This window comes from Chroicocephalus ridibundus, chromosome 4 (genome assembly GCF_963924245.1).
Source record: "Chroicocephalus ridibundus chromosome 4, bChrRid1.1, whole genome shotgun sequence".
Taxonomy (NCBI): Eukaryota; Metazoa; Chordata; class Aves; order Charadriiformes; family Laridae; genus Chroicocephalus; species Chroicocephalus ridibundus.
Genome location: NC_086287.1, coordinates 74,827,839 through 74,848,637, shown reverse-complemented (window position 1 = coordinate 74,848,637; position 20,799 = coordinate 74,827,839). Strand labels below are relative to the sequence as shown.

The 20,799-nt window shown below is 43.4% G+C and overlaps 1 protein-coding gene across 1 annotated transcript; it reads right to left on the bottom strand.

Annotated features, from left to right (window-relative positions):
* Nucleotides 1–1,439: 1,439 nt before the first annotated feature.
* BBS2 (Bardet-Biedl syndrome 2) lies at nucleotides 1,440–20,271 on the bottom strand. The gene is made up of 17 exons (XM_063334210.1): nucleotides 20,055–20,271; nucleotides 18,264–18,491; nucleotides 17,745–17,870; nucleotides 17,411–17,473; nucleotides 15,043–15,120; nucleotides 12,717–12,821; nucleotides 11,685–11,771; nucleotides 10,247–10,382; nucleotides 8,219–8,358; nucleotides 7,265–7,409; nucleotides 6,516–6,687; nucleotides 5,376–5,505; nucleotides 4,390–4,521; nucleotides 3,733–3,870; nucleotides 3,399–3,511; nucleotides 2,544–2,692; nucleotides 1,440–1,881 (listed from the first exon to the last, which is right to left on the bottom strand). Exons 1-17 carry the CDS (start codon nucleotides 20,169–20,171, stop codon nucleotides 1,775–1,777), a joined length of 2,166 nt encoding a protein of 721 aa, XP_063190280.1. The 5' UTR covers nucleotides 20,172–20,271; the 3' UTR covers nucleotides 1,440–1,774.
* Nucleotides 20,272–20,799: the final 528 nt, after the last annotated feature.

The following is a 20,799-nucleotide window of genomic DNA, read 5'->3' as shown; positions in this document are numbered from 1 at the left end:
TTAACCGGGGGAAATCAACCTTATCGGAGGTCTGGACTGTGACCGAAGGACTGACCTGACTGCCAAGAGGAAAACAGAGCCAGGACTAGGAGTGCCTGGCGTGTAGCCCTGACCATCAGGCTGACGGGAAAGCTGCTTTCTGACCAGAGCCGCTCTGTCATCGCTGAATGGACTACATAAATGTAAGCAAGCAAGCATTAGGATTTTGAACATACGGAAGAAGAGGTTGAAAGAGTGGGAACAGGTACAGGAGGCGGCAGAAAGCCCAGCGCTTATGCCAGTAGACTGTTCCATAATCAAGTCTTAAAGCTCACTTGCTTAGAACAGCATGGGTGGCTCACCACCCTTTGCACCGAGGAGCTGGATTTGACTAACAACCAGGTTCTTAAAAGGATTCAAATGAGCTCCTGCTGCAGATTAGAAGTGACAGAGACCCATACTTTTGGCAGGGCAGTTCTTCATATTGAAGGGTCTGAGGCAGTGGCAAGGGGACATTTTGGGGATTAAAATAAATTGCAAGAATTACTTTCCCCATTCCAGTGGCTGCAGGCTCACCAGTTGCTCTGTAATGGATGGTGGGCTGCTGGCTTTAGTTCAGTAATGGCAAGTAAGAGACAGACCAGCTACAGGATGTGGATACTCCTGGCAGCCCTGAGAAGCCACCCAAGAACTTCGCTTCACAGAGGTGAACTGCCTCCTCCCCGACCACGTTCCAAACACCGATCCATACGGTGGGAGATGTGATGAATGGCACAGGAGCTAGGAGCACTGGGGCCCAACCTCCATCCTGTGCAGGATATTTTTAGCTTCTAGAAGAAATTTGCTTTGGCAAAGGTTCTAAAATATCTTAGATCTAAAGATAGAGCCTTACTGTAATATTTTAATCCAATTCTAAGCGATCCCACAATTAATAACAGGTTTGAGCCAGGAGCCAAGACCTTTTTCAATACCTTCTTTTGATCCCATTAAGTACTGCCAGCTCTTCATAAGTATGCACCAAGCTTGGGTGTGTAGTTGTTTTTGTTGTTCCCGAAATGCACCCTTGCCCACCTCAGTATCTGCAGGTTTGTTTTTTGACAGCAGTAGCACGGAACCAGTAGCTGGAAGCAAAACTTCCTGCGATCCAGGTGTGGGGAGAGCGCCGGATCTGAAACAGACCGCTTCCTACCTACATGGATCGTGGAACTGGACGGCTTTCAAAGATCTTCTGGCTTAAAAGCCAGCAAGGAGATATTATCCCTTTGGTGCTTCTAGGGCACTGAACTGCAGTTTACCTAGAAAGCAGCACATCCCTGCAATGAAACCTGGGATTCTCCGACACAGAGAGTGTGTTCAGTGCACAGAGACTACGCAGAAAAACCAGAAGAGTGGTTTGGTTTTGATTGTTTCAACAAATAAACTTAACCATACGCACGTCCCCAACTAAATCAGACCAAAAGCAGTCAAACCAGTCTATGTTTTAATGGAAGAGACCGATGCCTTAACTACAAAATATATTAAAATACATAAATAAGTTACTGTAAGAAAAATAACCGTTCCAAGGTTATACCTCTGTCTTGCATAAATATCACATCTGCACTTAAACTCTGATATTTTCTTCATGAAGCTTTGGCCTGCATAATAACATTTATTGCCTGATGGCTTAACTAAAATGCTACCTTTGCAATTACTTCCCCCTACAGTGGGGTAGGGGACTGAATTGTCGTTATTGGTCCGTTATCTGCCCGCTGCATGGAAACGCTGGCCCTGTGCACCTGCTGCTCCTCCAGTCACTTTAAGAAGAGGCTGTTCCCACACGCATTATCCTGAACAGCATGTTAAAGTTGTTGCTTCTTATCGCATCCCGACAAGCGCTGATCACTTGTGTTTTAGGTTTGCCAACTGTAAAGAAAATAAAAGGAAAGAAAAGAAAAAGCACTTCAGTTACTCAGTAAGAAACTGGTAAAAAATACTTATTTCACCCAGCCTCAAAAATTTAGGGGTCTCTTTCAAATATTTTTTAAATACACAGTGAAATGCCACCTTTCCTCTAGTACATAAACAAACCCCTTTCTTTAAAGAAGAATCATTGATAGCTCTATTAGAAAGCAGCTTAAAGGACTTGTTGAAAGGGGAATGCTATAAATACACAAAAAATACCTCCTTCCCCAAAGACCTACAGAACCAATAATATAGATAAACAGCCTGCTTAAGATGACTTTTTTTTTTTTAGGCAGAATTACAAATTAAGAACTGAAACACTACTTTAAAAGTGCTTTTAAAATTGCATTCAACAAAACTAGCAATTTCTATACCATCCAGCAAGCTGGAAACCGCTTTGAACTGTTCTTTCTAAAATCGTGATCCCAGATTACACTGGACACCCACAGTTCACCGTCACAGGCAATTGGCTTTGGCTGAAAAACAGAAGATTACTTCTACTAATTCAGTTTCAGGTCAAAAAGCCTGAAGTCACTTAACTAACCCAGGCGGCCTCCGAGACACATCTTATCTGCCTCACTGGGGTCCAAGACTCCCCATTCCCTCCAAACACATATACTTACCGCGTAACCGCCCAGCCCTCTGGATTGCCTGATTCACAGCTTTCAGATTATTCAACAGCTCCGTGTGATTGTTGCAACGAATTTTGTATTGATTTATTAAGTCTCTGTTAAGATCATACAGCTCGATGTACCGTGTCTTCATGTTTTTCCTGGGGGAACAATCAGTCCAGTTATTTGCATCTCTGGGGACAAGGATGTCATTCCTGGTTTGTCAGCATAAAGGTGTTGCGATACGTGGTTGTGATGGCTACCACAGTTATCCACATGTCTGCCAGCTACAACACAGACTTGTCCAGACATGTTGGTTATACTAATTATCTTACTGAAAAAAGTGGTCTATTTTTGCAGTTATTTTATTCGGCAACCCACAGAGGAGATGCCACCTTCCCCAGTTAAAGTAACACCGTACATTAGCTCAGACCTCTTTACTGCTGCTCTTGACAGTAAAGAGAGGACATTAGCAGGAGAACACAGCAAGTCAGAGTGAAAGGACTTACACCCAAAATTTCTTTCTTGGTGTTCTCAAAAGTTCACACAGTGCAGAGAGCTTTTATTGCCTTCTTCCCTTATTGTGTGTTTTCTAATTATCTCACCATCTTGAGGTTGATTCACCCCACCTGCATCATGCTAAGCCCCTACCTCCGCCCTTTTGTCTTCCCAGACTAGTTTTCCACCTGAAGAACAAGGCTGAAGGAAAGCTCATGGTGGGACCAGCAAAGGTACCAATTTAACAACAAGAGTTGTAACTAGATAACCCCTATATCACACAAATGGGTTTTGTGCTCTTTTCTGCCTGAAAAGCAAAGATTGGCTGTTCTAAACCTAAAACACTCAAGCCAAGCAGCAATTACTCACATGTCTCCCAGGAGCCGTGCGTCTTCCGCCTGAACCAGCATGCTGCGGATGAGGTTGGAGTGTTCAGCCATGTCGGCAGTGAGCCTCTGATTCACCGCGTGGTGTTCATCCACCTGTCCAAGAAAAACAGTCATGAGAAAGGGCCCCTGGCACTCTGGGTCTGTTCCACAAAACAAAGAATAAACAGAAAATTGAGGGTGTCCCATTGTCTTTGCACAGCAAGCCATGGCTGCGTGATTTCCGCAAAGTGTTAAAGCAGTTCAGAGATCCTATCACACAAATGCCCCCAGTGACTGCTTAGCTGACAATTTAGAAACGTCCGATGCCTCCTCACCTTGACCAACACTTTCCGCAGCTCCTCAAAGTACGCAGGGAAATCTGCTTCCACCTGCAAATCTTCGATGGCCAGAAAGGAGGCCATTGACTGGATAATGTCACCAGCCAGATCAATATCATCCGTGTTGATGGAAATCTATCAGAAAGGAAAGAAAGCACTTCGGTGCTCTTCCATGCCAAAGTATCTCCCAGAATTGCCCAGCAGGACTGCCTCTCAGTTACCTGGCCTCAAAGCAGTTCATTCTATCAAGAGGCAAAACTGTTGTATGAGCAAGCTCTAGGCTTTCAGTAGATAAGAAGACACTGATTTCAAAGGGGCTTTTATTCAGGCCTGGGGCAAAGAGGCATCTGTGCATACAGGACCAGTGCAAAAGTTACAGGCAGAAATTATGGCTCCCTGAAACCACCCTGTGTGGGAACAAACGCCTTCCTACAGATCTGTAGGCTAAGCAGGATTTTTTCATTAACTGGTCCTGGAATTTTACCCACCAACAGTAAAAAGACCCAAAAGTTTCAAAAAAAAAATCCCTAAACATGAGTACTTTCTCTGCCTGTTCAGTTGTCTTTCATTTCTACTGCCTTGTATTGACACCACCCTTAAGTTTCACCAGGGTGTAATTAAACGGGTGTTCCCTTTGTCCATGAAGGTACTCACCTCTCCGCCGGGCTTGATTTTGATGCAGAGCTGACCTGCATTACGAAGGGAAGTGAAGCAAACCTGAAAGGGAGCGCTCTGAAACTCTGCATCCTCTGGTAGTAAGAAGCTCTGATTCAGCCACATAACAATCTTGCAAAAATAAAATGAAGAGCATCAGCCATCAAACTGCGTGAAAAGCCTGGAGAACCATGCAATGTCCCTGCATATGATGTGCGCCAGGGCACACAGGGTGCCTTGGAAATGTCATTCACTAAATTTCATCCCCTAATTCCATGTCATGAACTTGTTAGAATGAGCATAGTTGAATCCTTGCTCCAAAGCTGAATATTCCACAGAAAAACAAATCCAACAACCAGAGACCACAGCCCAAGGTCAAAGCATAAGCCTGGGCCTTGGGACTGGAGAAAGCTGGGAAGCAAGGCTTGGTTCTTTCAAGGAAAGTTTCTTTTCATCTTGTTTTTTTTTTTTTTGCATTGGCTATTTAATGCAGTAAAGGCCATGTAAATAGGGCAGAGCCCTCCAGTTATGAGGGAAACAACCAGCTCTAATTACCCCCATCCCACAATTCACATCTTTTAGAACCAAAGCTACAGCACTGCTGCTCATATGTTGTGAAACGGAACCATTATCTGGGCACTGTATTGCCTTTTTCCTGTTTGCTGGTCATTTACAGAATTCGTCACTCACTACAGAGCTGCCGCTGCTGGCATTCCATCAATTGTCACACAGCAAACAATACAGTATCTGAAACACCTCACGTTCTCAGGCCATTAGTTCCCACAGCTTCAGGAACTCCTCAAGCAATCTTTCAAAGAAGGTAAAAAAGCACTGAGTCAAGTTGTTGACACAGACTCCAAAGGCCAGCACTGCAGTTCCCTGCATAATTTTCCCTTTGCTTTCGGAATCCTCAAGCTAATTGCAAACCCTCCACTTGCAGTGTCTCTACGCAGGAGTGGGAAATAGGAAGCAGAGCAGAAACTCACCCTTTGCGGTCTCTCATTCATTGTGCAGTTAACAAAGCTCAGTGGCTCTGCGGCTGAGTCTGGGCTGCTCAGGGCATACATGGAAAAGCGAGGAAGCTGTCTTGTCAACTCAAATACATGGAACTGTGTGCTGGAACCAAGCCAAAGGACAAATAGAGACAGTTACTAACATACCAGGTATTCACCTACTGCAATGGTTCCCAGTCCATTTTTAGCTGGCTACTGACATCAGCAGCTTCCAGACATGTAATCAGCTCTGTTTCCCAGAAAAAACACTGGATCTTGAAAATTCCAGGCTTTGGGGTAACCTCATTCACGAGGTTGAATGATTCCTCCCTACTGCTTACATTTTCCATAATCCTTCCAATGAAATATGTTCTCTAGGCTAACATATTTAAGATCTTACTATGTGACTGAGTATTTTCTTTACAGGTTCGGCGAAGTCTTACTAAAAGCAATAATAAAGACAAATAGAGAAAACAAAAAAAGGAATTAAGCTCTACACATTCCTTCTGCAGTGGTTGGCTAGCTCTCAAAATATGCCTCCTCATTCAGGGAAAGGAAGCAGATATGAGCAGGGAAAAAGCTGGTGTCAAGTGTATATGAAGACATTTTATTTCTATTGGAAACTGGAAAACTGTTGTCTTGAAGTCAGGCATATGCTACTTTCTACTTGCCCTGAAGACAAACTTAACTTCGTAGCTTGAAAGACACCGCTGTGCTTTCAGGCCTGCTCAGGTACTTCAGCCAGAGCAGGCATCATTCTGAGCCTGGAGAGGCAGGCACTTAGAGCAGGCAGCCTGGATACAACCTCTACCTCTCCCAGCTCCCTCCAGAGACCCACAATAAGGCATCTACGGACAAGAAATGCTTGCTGTTCCCCCAGAGGCAGAGCCGGAGCACAGCAGGTCCCAGTGCCTCCAGAGCATTTAGACTTTGTCTGGAGAAGAGCTCAGCATCACAGGTGCAAGAGTGTTTTTAAGAAAGTACTCCAGCTCTACTTCCAGTAACACAGAGAAGTGGGGCACCAGGGAATTAACGGTGTGCTCCCCACACAACAAGCATGAAGGCACATCGTTGCTGTTCCCTGGTCACACAGTTAGCTCTGGAGACCAGCAGAGATCCCAACACAAAACTCACCTGTTTCTGTAACCCACAAAGGCTTTGATGTGCAAATCCACAGGGACATCTTTGGGGGGAATAAGGGGAACACGGACACAACCAGAGAGGTTCTGGAGACTGGGGTGTACCACGTGGCTCTCTCCTTCAAATATGCCTTCAGCAAAGATCAGCACAGCACGGATGATTGTGTCTTAGCAACAGGAAGAAAAAGCAGTTCCTAAATTAACCGCTGTCCTCTGGCAACAAACCACCACTGTTTTCAGAAGTAAGCACAGTTGACTCTTTACACCCCTCCTCTGAATTGTTAAAATACCCCAGTTGACCAGCACGATCACATCTGGACCTGACTGTGTCCTCAGCACGCCTGGTGCTAGGTGCATTTGCTGTCTTGGGGTAGCTCCAGTTTTGCATATAAAGCCAGCTGAGGTTCAGCTGCATTCATGCAACACCCTCACTAACACTGCTGTAGGTTAATGTTTAGAGTCAACACAAGGAGCGTTGCAGGGATCACCAAGACTCATTTCGTCCAAGTTAAACATTAATTGCCTTGGAAAACACGTAACAAGAAACAAATTCCATCAAACTCCTCTCCCCCAAGACCCATCAAAGGATCACAGCTTGATTCAAAACTGTGTGAAAGGAAAGCGACCACAAAGGGGAAATTACAGACAATAAAGGGGAGACAGGCAAATCATCAGCTAAATATAACTAAAGGTTTGCATGAATTTACATGAAATTAATGTCAATGGTTGCAGGTTACCACTCACCGTTTGTGGTGGAAATACACAGCTCCACATGGGCAGACTGGCTGTCAGAGCCCAGATTAACCGAGAGGGCTGTCTGGAGTTGGGTATTTGCGGGAATCACACCTCTCTGCCCATCAGCTTCCTTCAACTGAGTCTTCAGTTCAGCCTGTTGCAAAACACATACCTTTCAGTATCAGAATTTCACGATTTTCACTCAAGCAACCTAGAAAATATATGCGTAAGTCAGTTCTCTTTTCTTGCAGGAGAAGGTTGCATTACAGCAATTCCCAGACATTCCACATGGCTACAAACAGCAGCTGGATTAGGCATGGAGCTGTGGACACTTGTGCTACAATTTGTTCAAGTGCTTTATTGTCGATGGAGCTCAGCTCTGTACCCACGCCTTTATTCAGAAAAGCACCTAACATATATTCAATTTTAAGCATAAGCTTATATAATTCCATGCTTTTGCTATGGTGGTCATTTACTGTTCAAATATGAGTTTTCTCTTTCCTCAGACTATTTTTTGAAGCTCTTTAATTCTACACGTTCACCATCAAACCACAAGTGCGCTTCCTACACACTGGCAGTGCTCCCAGCCCTCACCCAATTAATTACCTGATCCTCTCATGCAATCCCCTCTGACCCCCGAGTTGGCTTATGCATTGAAAACTACAATTTGCAGTTGTAAGCCAAAGCACAGGGCTGAACAGAATCCAGGTCCAAACACAACTGCTCTGGCAAGATGAAGGAGCAAGGAAAATGTTATTTATTAAAATACAAAAAGCAAGTTCTGAACTTGCACAAGGAGCAAGTCAGATGCAGAAGCAGGAATCCTCAGTAGGCAATCTCGCTTCATCCTAACAGGTTAGAGCTCTGACTTGTCTGGACTGCCTCAAGACTGCTTCCCAGATTACTCCAGATTTATAGCAATGGAAAGGTGTGGTTTGGCCCTACACATTATTTAAGTAGTACCTTTGCATTTTCCTCGTAATTTCTTAATTCCAGCAGCAGATTTTGTTTCTTTTGACTAAGTTCTCGGATCAGGTCCTGCTCAGCACTCGTATCCATTAGATTTCCCTTCATCTCCTCAGCTCCTGGCAGATAGCCTCGGACTGTACAGAAACAAAACATAGCCAATTTCAGCAAAACCTTTCACAATCTCCCCAAAACTTTAGTTTCTGTAACAAGACCCCCTTCTACCACCCTCAGCAGCAGACACTGATTTTCGTCGTCATTTGGTACCATTCAGCTGAGAGCCTGAGCATTGATTTACACCCACCAAGGCTTTTGATTTTCCTGGTGATCAGGACAAGAGAACTGCACATTTTAAAAAAGAAAAAAGGTGAATTACCAACCTGTCTTTAAGCTGTCTTTACCTGACCAAACAAGGGCAGTGCCCAGTCCCTTTGCGAGAGGATTCCCACTGCAATCATTCTTTCAGGTGCTTAGGCAAATTTGCAATTATGCAAAATTAATAAAATGTGTACCTGGATTTCTAGAGCTGGTCAGAGGAGTTGTTACTGTCTGAAGGTGACTGTAAGTCACTGTCAATCAGCCAGTAAACAAGATTTACCCACATTAGTTTTTCCCCAAATCAAGGGATACTTCACTTCAAGGGGTAAGACCAGTTTCCCAGTAAAGCACAGAGTTATGGAAATATCTCCATCTGCCTATGGAAACAGAAGAGCCAAACAGATGAGACAAAGATGCTTGCCATAAACTTCTGTTTTGCTCTAGGGCCGTGTGCTCTGATTGCAACAAAAAAATCTTATACCTGTGAAGAATATGCTGCCTGGCTGTGTAATCATCGTAAAAAGTTGCAGAGAACTTGAAAAGCATGCAGCAAGCACACTGTCCTCCAATGAAAGGACCGGCTTTATTATTTGAGCCATTCATTCATTTAAAGTGAGAGCAAGACAGAAAATACACTGAAACACAGAACACCAAGTGAAAGGATGCTGGCCCCAAACAGAACTCTAATGACAAGGACTATGAGAGTACACTGTCCATATAACCTCCAAAACAGAGCTATTACTATTTAATAACACCTAAAGGCTCCAGCCTAAACAAACCATTGTGCCAAGGTTTGTTTATGATGGACCCATCAGAAAAGGATGATATTAACCTACACAGCTCTCCTAGGGCAAAGTATCTTCAGAACTGTGTACAATGTTCCCCTTCTGTGAGCTTGGGAAAAAGGTTTATATGCTGAAGCCCAAGCACAGCAAATCCCCACAGCCTATGATTAAGACAGAGCGCAAAACACTGTGCTATTTAACAAGCTTTTGTTCCAAATGGGTTGTGCCAGACCTGCCTGTCTCGGGCCACCGACACCAAGCAGTTGGATAATCACACTGGTGTCTTTCCTGGAGCCATCCCTGTAAATTATGCTGACCTTATTTAAATTACCTGTGATGATACTTGTTTCCACTCACAGAAACCAGGTGTGACTTCTCAAATGCATGGTGGGATAAATCCACCAGTCCTCCTATCTCAGGATAGCATTTTCCAGCAAACAAAGGGCTGTTAACATCTAAGATTTTGAATATAAAAACTATTCGTCGTAAGAAGAAAGCCAAAACACACACCCCCCTTAGCTGTCTAAACACCTTTACCCACTGTAAAGCAACCAAAGAATTATCACATATAGGAAAGAAGATTTCCTATACATTCTTCTATAATAATGTGGCCTGAACAACCAGGGTCTGCACAGAATATAGTTATCTTTGCATTATTAGGATGGGACTTCTTCCGTTAGGCAAATGAATTTTGATGACTTCTTGGATCACAATGAAACACATGCCGCTTATCACAGAGAAGGCAATATTCAAAATCCTGTTTGCAGATAGCGTAACGCAAAATTCCCTTAACTTCACATAAAGCAAAGGGAATTTGGCAGACAAAAATGCCTATGGAAACAAAATGTTTAGCTAATCTGAAATTATGTGATGCGTCTGATATTATTGTGTGTTAAATTAATATCCTGAACAATTCTTTTACCTTCACCGTCAACTGAACAGCAGATTAACTGGGTGCTCCCATCCATTCTGTAATCCCCCTCCACCACTCCTGCAATTGAGGAAGCAAAGTTGTCCTTAAAGATGACCTCCCCGGTGCGGTCACTGCGTGCATCAACCTGGAACAACAAAGAGTTCCAAGGCACAGCATGAACAGAAAAGTTAACTCCAAAAATATACGTCATGCTGTACTCTGAGCTGTTAACTGAAAGCCAGCTCTGCTCATGGAACTGCAGGTGAACTTGCAGCTCTGCTGATCAGACCACCACACACGAAAAAAATACCATCAAGAAATGACCTCTAGACAGGCTCAGCTAGAAGGAACTGCTCTTCAGAGACGCTTCCCTATGTTACAAACAAGAGGAAGGAAAGAAGGGGACTGCAAGTCTGCACTGGGAAGGTTATGCAAACATGAACGCAGCAATGATGGCACTATACCAGGAATAGCTTTAATGCGATAGTTACAATCTCTTCTCTTTGCTGCAGTCCGTGATGAACTACTTTTATACACAAATACCAGAACCTTTAATTATCTTTCATTGGAGAGGAACAGAGAGGGGGGGCTCAGTTCTGTGCAGTGTGCCTTTTCCAAAGCACGGGACCCAGCATTACTCTTTCTAGGACCCAGGGACTGTTTCAGACCAGCAAGCAGGGTAGAGATTGCCAGCGGAAAAGAACAGAACAAAAGAGTAAAGCAAGGAGAGGTTCTCTCTTTAACAATGCTATACACCTAATCCAACATAAGTTACAACATATCTGGGCTCTAGACTGCCAGCTTGATATGAAGTTAATTAAATTCCCCCAGGCTAATGAGAGTAATGAGAGGTGTGAAGAAAGAAGCATAGCTTTACAAAAAAACCTGGCAAGCTGCGTCCAGGAGAGGTTTGGAATCCAGGACAGTCATTTCTGACAAAGGGGAATACCAAGCAACAGGCTTAAGAGACTAGGACTGGCTGTATAGAATGCTTTTACATGAAATGAAATAATACTTGATGGATTTGTTCTAATCCTGCCATAGTCAAGACTGATGCTGCTCTCCTGTTACACAACCGCTTTCTCTCCCCTGTAGTCTGAGAACCTTCAGGAAACATTGCAGAGGATTATTAGCATGTGCTCAAGACACAGCTGAAAAGAGACACTCAAGAGCTCCAGGATGTGGCATATGATCTCCACTACCATGGAAACAACTTACCACACCTTAGCAATTGACTCTGAACTAAGCAGAGGAAGCAGCTTTTCTCTCATCTTGCACTTGGCACAGGATACACCAGCCAAACAAGGTTTACTGCAATAAATCTTCAGGACTCAGTTTTCAACAGCCTTTTTAATTTTAGGTTGCTCTCCTTCAGACAATTTAACAGCCTTGTTCAAACACAACTTCCAGATTTACAGCTCCTCGTTTGCCCCCTGTATAAACTCACCTTCCCATTGGACCAGCCAGTGATCAACTCACACACGCCATCAGAGTTCAGGTCAAACGCATGTATGCTCATTGCTTGGTTCTTAGACTGAAGACAGAAAAAAAAGAACAACTGAAGCCTGGGTATGTTTTCTAAATTGCATATGCTTGAAACATGTAAGACACAGGAGTAGGAGGCTACAGAGATCACAGAAAGGAATAGAAAAGTGTCTCCTTAACGGGAAGTTTGAGCATCACTTCCTGTAAGGTCACACATATCTCTGATATCTTAGCCCTTGAATTACAAATCTAGTCCACCGCTCTCAAAGGACTTGATCTTTCCTTTAAATACATTTACATCCAAGCAAATTACTAGAACTCACAAAAAAAAAAAAACAAGCGTAAAAAGCCAAACTCTCTAGGAAAAACAAATAAATCGGCGTTTCAACATTGTCATAAAATGAGATCCCTGAGAAAAGCCATTAGCCTCTTCCTGCCACCTCCTAAGGAATTACTCCTTTTATTACTATTAAATAGACTGGTCTGATCTGTGTTACAGGAAGAATACTAAAATGAGCATCAGGAAAGGATCTTGCCAATATGATTTGCTGCAGCAGCAAATTGCTCTTGATGCAAAAAATTAGCTTCGAACACAGACAATGCAAGATTAATTCAGTCTCTGAAAAACAGTTTATTGATTCAACAATACAGCCGGAGGCATTTTCTAACACTGAACTCAAATTTCTCTGTTGCATTTCTGCTGCTTAAACAATGCTGCAAAGCTGAAGCATCCCTAGTAGCGCAGTTGTACCAGTGGTGTTAAGCCATCACCAATAGTCCCAAAAGCACTGAAGGAGCTGACACAGTATTAATTTTGCATGTATCTATGAAAACAGGTTTTGTAAGAACAACATTGCATTAAGTGCTATGCTCAGCAGAGAATTTCTAATTCATCTAAGGAGTAAGAAAAACACCATAACAACCCGAGATTAGGTACTAAATCTCCTAGCAGTCTTCAAAGCCTTAAGTGATGATATTCCACCATTAGACTAACCTTAATCCTCCAGTAGCGGGCTGTCTTGTCATAAACTCCGACCGTCCCATTAGAGAGAGCATAGCCAAACCGACTGCCGTACATGGGGCTAAGTGAAGTAACAGTCTTGGGTGAAAGGAGGGAGAGAGACGATACAGGAGTGAGAACTTCTGCATCTTCAGGTAACAGAGAACAGACTACACAATATCTCTTTCCTATGAACTGTACATTACTTAAACGGTACATAAGTCTACTGCGGAAAACAACAATAAATACTGAAGTAATTATTTTTAAAAATCAGTTTGAAATCACCAAAGGCCTTATCGGATTTCCTCACACATGCTGCATTGCCAACACTAAAACACACTTCACCAAAGACTGCAGAATTGCCCTCGAACTGTGTACTTTGACCAAATATGTCCTACCACAAGCAGCAAAACAACTGCTCATAGGATTCCTGTGGTCATCAGTGCTAACACTTATCACTGAAAACGTCCTTCAAACACACAACATTCCTTAAAGCTTCAGGAGCTGCGTGAGGATGGTAAGGAGTTCAAGATTACATGGGTTGGGAAAGCCCCAGAGATATTTTTGGTAGAAAATCTTTGCCTGAGATTAGCAAGATAAAAATTAACAGCTCCCACAGTTGGACTTTGTCTGGAACACAATTAGAACACCAGGCTAGGTAATACCTGAATATCCAGGGAAAGGCCCAAGAGTCATAACTTGGTCTGTTTCTCACTCCTTGTAAGACCCATTACCTTACAATTCTTCATCGAGCTAAGGCTCTCAGGGCTTGGAAATGCTGGTCTTTCCATGCACTAAGACTAGACATTTTAATGTCAGGAAGAACAATTGCAATCATCTGTCTGGTCTTCTGTACAACGTAGCACAGGAGACTTCTTTAAATTAAATCATTCACAAACGTCTTAAACTCAGCTGACTGCTCCTTGATTTTTTTTACCATAAAACATAGTTTCCAAACCCTTTACCCTTTCAACTGACAGATCTTCTCCAAAGCCTTTCCCAAGTAACAATACCTTCTAAATTGTGAGGACAGAAGACCCCAGCAACAGTCAAACTCACAAACATAGCAATACTCTCTTTAATATCTGATTGCCCATTTATAAATTCAAGAATCACAACAGTCTACAGTTTCACCAGGGTAAGAGATTAAATTCAGAAAATGCAAACTATTCAAGTCTTCCAAAACAAGCACAATGGATAAAGCCATTGTTCCCCAAATTTACCTTCTTAAAGGAAAGGCTTAGGAGCAGCTGTGCCCTTTTAAATTAGAACAGTAGGATTTTAACAGGTCTCTAAAGACTCTGAAGGTGTGGATTTAAAACAATTCTTCTGGGGATCTGGAAATAAATCATACAAGAAAGCGATGGACCTTTAGCTTCCCTTTAACTAGAAATCACAACACGGCTCCAGAGTGGCTACTGTACAGGCAGCAGAACATATTCCAGGCCCAGTTCTAATCCTAGCTATAGCAACAACTTCCTTTCCTAGAACACTGCCCGGGGATTTGTCTTTTATAGCTCTTCGTAAGTGGTTTAGTAGCTAACTAAGCCTTTTAGTCCCAACTTGGGCAGTAGGGAGACCCAAGATCTTCAAGGACAAAAGGTCTGTCATGTGTCCTTAGCCTACCCTGGGCCCAGAAGGGTCATGAGAAGGCTAATAAAACTCCTGAACATAAGGGTATTTTTCTCCCTTCCAAGCAACCAAAATTTAACAGTGAGGATCTCATGGTTCTTAAGCTAAAAAGCAATTCCCACACCTTTTAGCTATCCCTCTGAAAACTTACCCACCCCATATTTTACTTTAAGCACTGCAAAGGTGCAGCTCTTTTTATTTTACAAGTCAGCACATAACTCCAACTGCAACACAAACCTCCTATTTTACCTGGGCAATCCCCTTCTATCCTGCCATGCGCTGTCTGGCTACACACAGGGGCAAGTTACTTCATCATGATTGTGTCAATGCATTTGAGAAAAACCGTAGAATACATTCTTTTGCTCAGAAGGCACGAAGAGCTTCAATCACAAGCCAATAACCTTAATCACTTTTGGACAGGGCCCTGACTTTCAGTCGAGCAATAGTCACTTTTCTCAACCTGGTGAAAGGTTTGTAAATAAACAAAGAAAAACCCCCCGTGTATAATGAAAGACATTATTAAACTTGAACTTTTGCAGTTCTAGCAGAATAGATACCGTGCCAAATAGTTAAGTAACTGTTTAACTACACAATAAATTTGAATGAGAGTAACCAGAGAAGCTTTACAGTACACAATACTTTCAGCTCCATCAGCAATTTATGTAAACATTAGCTACAAATAATTTACCTCTGTCTCTGACATTTCTGCTACGATCTCATCTTCTTTGAACACACGGATGTCAAAATCTTCAGAGCCAACAAGAAGCTACAAAAAAATAAAGTCTACCTTAAAAATAGTTATTCGAGCTAAGGAAATAAAAAGGACATACTCCAGGACACAGAGGGCAAATAAACATTCCAAGTCCAGAAATGAAGAAGTTTTAACAGCTGTATGAAAAGTTGCCAGTGGAACAAACGGTACCCTCTGTCGAGTCAAGATTTCAGGAGTCCCCCATTGATTAAATATTAGTTATACCTTTTCTTGTCAATCTAGACTCTACAAAAGCATAGCGCAATATCTCGAGTAGGAAGGAAAAAAGATACATCGGAACATCAGGGCTATGCTCTTTTCTTACTGTAATACATTCAGTGTTACCATTTGTAACTGCAGTTATATACATCAAAAATGCTACGCTGTGTCAGAACAGGAGACCTGCAGCTCAGTTCTGACTTATTACTCCGTGGGTTCAGAGAAACACAGACTCCCACTTACTAGCCTGTCAGCAAACGGCTGGAAAAAAAAAAATAAATCATTGCTTAGCACTGAACATCCCTCATTTGAAAAAACCAAAACAACTCAGAACCAATTAATCCAAGTATCAAACCACCACTGCTCCTCCAACCTAAATGGCGCTGCCTCTACTGCAAAGCATGAGAAAAATGGGCTTTAACTCAATGTAAATGATTATACAGATAAGAAGGACATCAGCACTGAATTAGGTCTTCTGTATTCTCATTCCTTATTGTTTCTTACATCTTAGATCTTAGTATTAACTGAAAAGCAGGCCCTTCAGACAGGAAAAGCACTGCCTAAAGATGGTGAGAAGTCACGGCTTCTATTTTGCAAATTGAGAAACCAGGGAACAGATCTGCTTAGTGCCTTGCCCATAAAGTCATCCATCAAATCAATGACAAACAGAATTATAAATGAAAGTTTAAAACCTGGTAGTACCTTTCCCCACTGGAACTGATGTCTTCCATCTTTACTTAGCAGAATAGACAGAAATCCATATTGAAGCTGGATTTTTAAAAAGATTACAGGCTTTTTTTCTTCCAAAGTAAAGGTGCTTCAAATTATGACAATGTAAATTACACCAACCTAAGCTTACTGTAGCTATTGAAATAATTTACAAGAAACAACATATGTTAAGAGGTACAGATTTCCTGACAAGTCTTAACTACCTGCAAGAAGTGACCAGCTAAAAGTACAGAATCCTGAAACAATTACTGGTGATACCTGCCTTTCCTAGAGGTGCCTATATTTTTTTTTTTTCCCATTTGATTCAACTCATTGCCCTCAATGACTTTCATACCACTGGACTGGAATTTGGCAAAGAAAGGAAAAAGGGTTTTTTCCCCAAAATCTTTGGCAAGGTACATGTTACATAGTCCAAGAAAACATTCCAAACATGGATTTTCAGGGAACTAAACAGAAAAACTTAAGTAATTATGATTAAATGAAAGACAGATGACAAAAGTGTTTTTCGCATGGTGATTTAACAGCATATTTACTTGCATCTGATGTATACTAGGAAGGCATTACACTTCACATTTCTTAAAGACTCATATTTATAAGCCTCATCCTTCGTTTACTTCAGAATGGAAGAATATTTACAGCACAGAAAGCCATACAAATTCACAACTTCATCCATCCATTGCAGCCTGCATGATCAGAATGGCAGCTGTTTCCTATTGTTTGTCTCACACCTGATCAGCAAGATGCTTGTTAGAAGTTATCTTCATTTTAAATCAGAAAAGCAAAGAATATTTCATTTCCCCATGTCACTATGAAGAAACAGTGGGACTGAATGTGAAGACAGGTTTCTTGATTTTGCCAATTGTAAGTGAAGCTCTTCACAGCAAAGCTTTTTAAGAGCTCACTTTTACATGTAAGATCCTTGCAAGTTGTTTCTCTGAAATTTAAAAAAAAAAAAACTATTTATAACCATATTAATGAAATACCACTGAAACAGGTGCCTTGCAACTGATGATCACAGAAATTGTATTTGTCCTGGTGTAGTTTTTCTCCTGGAGACGTTTTCCATTACAGCTGGCAATCGATTCACCAAAGCAAAGCAGTAGTGCTGTGAAGACCCCAGATATCCTAGTTTTACACACCCCAAGTAGTCCCAGACACCAGTGCTGCGCCCTGTATGTGGGCTGAGCATTTGTGCACGTCTTTGCCAGACTGTAGCCTCAAACAGGCACAGCTTCCGCACAGAGATCATTCTAACCAGTAATATAAAGCAGTCATATTTGACAACCCATGTTTTTTTATTATAATTTCACTACAAGACCATGAAAACAGATGAATTCACATGTAAATGTTTACAAACCTCAGTTTTGCCATCACCATCAAAGTCACACAGTGCTAATGAACGAACATTGTCTCCGGTAACCTAAAATAAGAAAGACAGTCCTCAATACTCATGATAGCTGTCAGAAGCAAAGCTATTTTTATGATCTCAACTGCAACAGAACAATTGACACAGCCAACATTCAAGCAACATCTGAGTGCACTAAATACATGACCAAAATACAGTTTGAGGTCTGAGATAAATTTAGAAAGATCAACAACCAAATTAATATTTATCATATAAAAAAATAATTCAAAAGGAATTAGTGCCATTGAAAGAATCTTGTAATAACATCAAAAGCTTTATGCCTTACTGTCCAAAAAAGGTCATTTCCTTCATAATCAAAGCCCTGCAAAGCACAGTTTCCACCGATAATGGCAAGTGGAGATGAAATATCTCCCAGCTTTCCAAGAACTATTGCATTGGCTCCATCTGAAACCTACAGAGAAACATTAATGAAAAAAGAAACGGCAGATAATGAGACATCAGAGTACACAAATAAAAAAGAGAGCTGCCAACATTATCACTATCAGTTTAGCTGAGCTCTGAATGCCTATCAATTCTTCTAAATTTTGTCTTGCTAGGGGATGTGTGATAACACGAAAATTTGCTCTCGCACGTGCATACACAAACATACATCACATTCACATTTTTCTTCTGAAATATTTTAGCTATTCTGAAGGCAAAACATTCTGAACACAGTAATATAACTAATGCAAACAACAGAAGCATAATTAATTGTCAAAGTAATGTAAAAACTGTGATCTTTAGAATGGAAAGAAAAAGACGACAACGAAGATACTAAAAAAAGCAGACAGTTAAATTAACTTGCCTCTCTGTAAAACAAATCTGAGTTGTTATATACATCATAAGCTAATAAATTAGTCTGTGTTCCAACCAGAAGACAATCGTAACCAAGCTGAGGGTTCAGCACTCCCGAAGCTAGACAAGTGATGCTTTGATTAATGTTGAGAAGAGAAATGTCCGAATCTTGGTTACTTTGCACCATTCGGTTTGTGTTTGTTCTCTGCCCTCGGGCATGAGGATTATGAATAAAAACCTGTAGAAACAAAGATATAAGCATTATCAGAAAGCATGTATGTGTTTGTATACAAACATTACAGACTGCTGTTTGGATAATAACTGCGATGGGGAAGAAGGGCATTCATGCAATCAAGGCGAGGACAAAATACTGGGGGGGTTGCTGACAATATTGTATCTGTTATTCTTTAGTTAAAAACTATTCTTTAAACTATACCAAAACAAGGAAACAGCAGGAAAAAGCAGCAGAGTTGTGTCACAATTGTTTTGTTTCTGAAAATGGCAAATGACAAGTCTTCAGATGCAAAAAAGAGCAAACCAAAGGGAGCAGCAACAAACTAAACAAATTATATCCAGCTGGTAACAGCGCTACCAAAACACCCCAAACATTTAGGACAATTTACCTGGTACCTATCTGTAACCTCCATCTGTAGGTGAACATGGCAATTTTAAAAGGGGTTTGTGATAAGCAAGTTTTTATTCTCACTGACCAATATTCAGTCACTGTAATTCTCTGGAGCGGAGTCAGGGGATGACAGGATATTACGCTTAATAGCCCTTGCTTTATAGCTGTACAGTCTGTCTCTCAACCAAGACCTTGTTCTATGCTGTTCCTGAAGGCTCCAAAATAAAATTAATAACACCGGGAAACATCACAGAGGAACCATGTTTGTATTTACAGCAACCTAAATGCCTCTGTGGGTTTATGCTTCAACCTATGTTTTGTTTATTAGTTACATTGTACTTAACACTCTTTTGTTTGTATTTCAAACTCAAACAGAGCGCACACAATGTTTTCTGTTCCCGCAAGGCAGTCTTTGCATCACCTACAGACACCTTAGCACTGCTCCCTCTATCAGCACTGAGGTTAGCTAGTAACGGCACTAAGGCTCGCTGCTGGAACTGAGAACAGTATGATAAAACCCACAATTTGAAAAAATCCCATTATCATAGAATGGTTTGGGTTGGAAGGGACCTTAAAGCCCACGCAGTGCCACCTCCTGCCAGACCAGGTTGCTCTAAGCCCCGTCCAGCCTGGCCTTGAACACCTCCAGGGATGGGGCAGCCGCTGCTTCCCTAGGCAACCTTATCTGCTAGAAAATGGGAAAGTTTCCTCAGCCGCTCAGCTGGGTTACCAGATATTAATTTCTGCAAACTCCCTGTTGCCACAAAACAGAGCTTCGAGTGCTGAGTGCTGGTCCCCGTGCCTGCAGGTAGCTCCAGCACCATCTCCATCGCTCCCAGCCTACGGACAGCAGAGCAGACCTCACTCCCTCGCCTGCCTTTGTGAGGGCGGGCAGGGAACCTGGCGGGCGTTAACACGGTTTTCTGCCGGAGCCAAAACACCAGAGACAGGCTGAGACCTCCGCCGACACGCCGCTGGGCCGCAGGCCGGCCCTGCAGCCGAGGGGAGCGGGGCCTACCGTGGGGAGAACGCCCGCCCGGGCGCCGGGGAGCCCCGGCGGCACCACCAGGGCAGGCCCCGGCCCGCGAGAAGGAACTTTTCCCCTCAGCTCAGCAGCGGCGGCCCGGCCCCGTGAGGGGATGCTTGGCGGGATGGCGGGCCGCGCCGCCCCGTTACCTTGCCCGCCTGCGTGGCGGCCGCCAGGCAAGGGTGCGTCCCGTCGTACCGGCCCAGCGCCACCATGCGGGGCAGGATCTTGTGGTTGAGCTTCAGCGTAAACACGGGCACCAGCATGACGGCGGCGGAGAAACCGGGCCGCGCCACGGGCCCCGCCGCCGGGCGCGGGCTCCGCTGGGGCCGAGCACCGCCCGCTCGCGCACGACGCCGCTGCGTCACGGGGAGGGGCGGGGCCGGAGTGGGAGGGGGCGTGTCCGTGGCGGAGGGGGCGGGGCCATGGCGGGGAGGGGCGGGGTTACCGGGGGTGCATTTGGGGCTGGGGCAAACGGGGGGGCAGCGGGGCTGGGGTGCTGGGAGGGAGGTGGGGGGAACTGGGGCGTGGGACTGGGGGGGGGGCATTTGGGGGACGTGGGACTGGGGGGGACAGGTGCAGCAGTCAGGGGAGCTGGGGGGTAACTGGAGAGTAGGACTGGGGGAGCTGGGGGGGCATTTGCAGAGGTCAGGGGAGCTGGGGGGACAACTGGAAATACTGGGGGGCAGGTGGGGGCTGCTGGGGTGTGGGATTGGGGGTAGATGGTGAGGATATTTGCAGAGGTGAGGGGAGCTGGGGGGCAACTGGAGGTACTGGGGGGGGCAGTTGGGGTAGCTGGGCTGTGGGACTTGGAGGGGGACAGTTGCAAAGGTCAGGGGAACTGGGGGGCAACTGGAGTGTAGGACTGGGGAAGCTGAGGGAGGCCATTTTCAA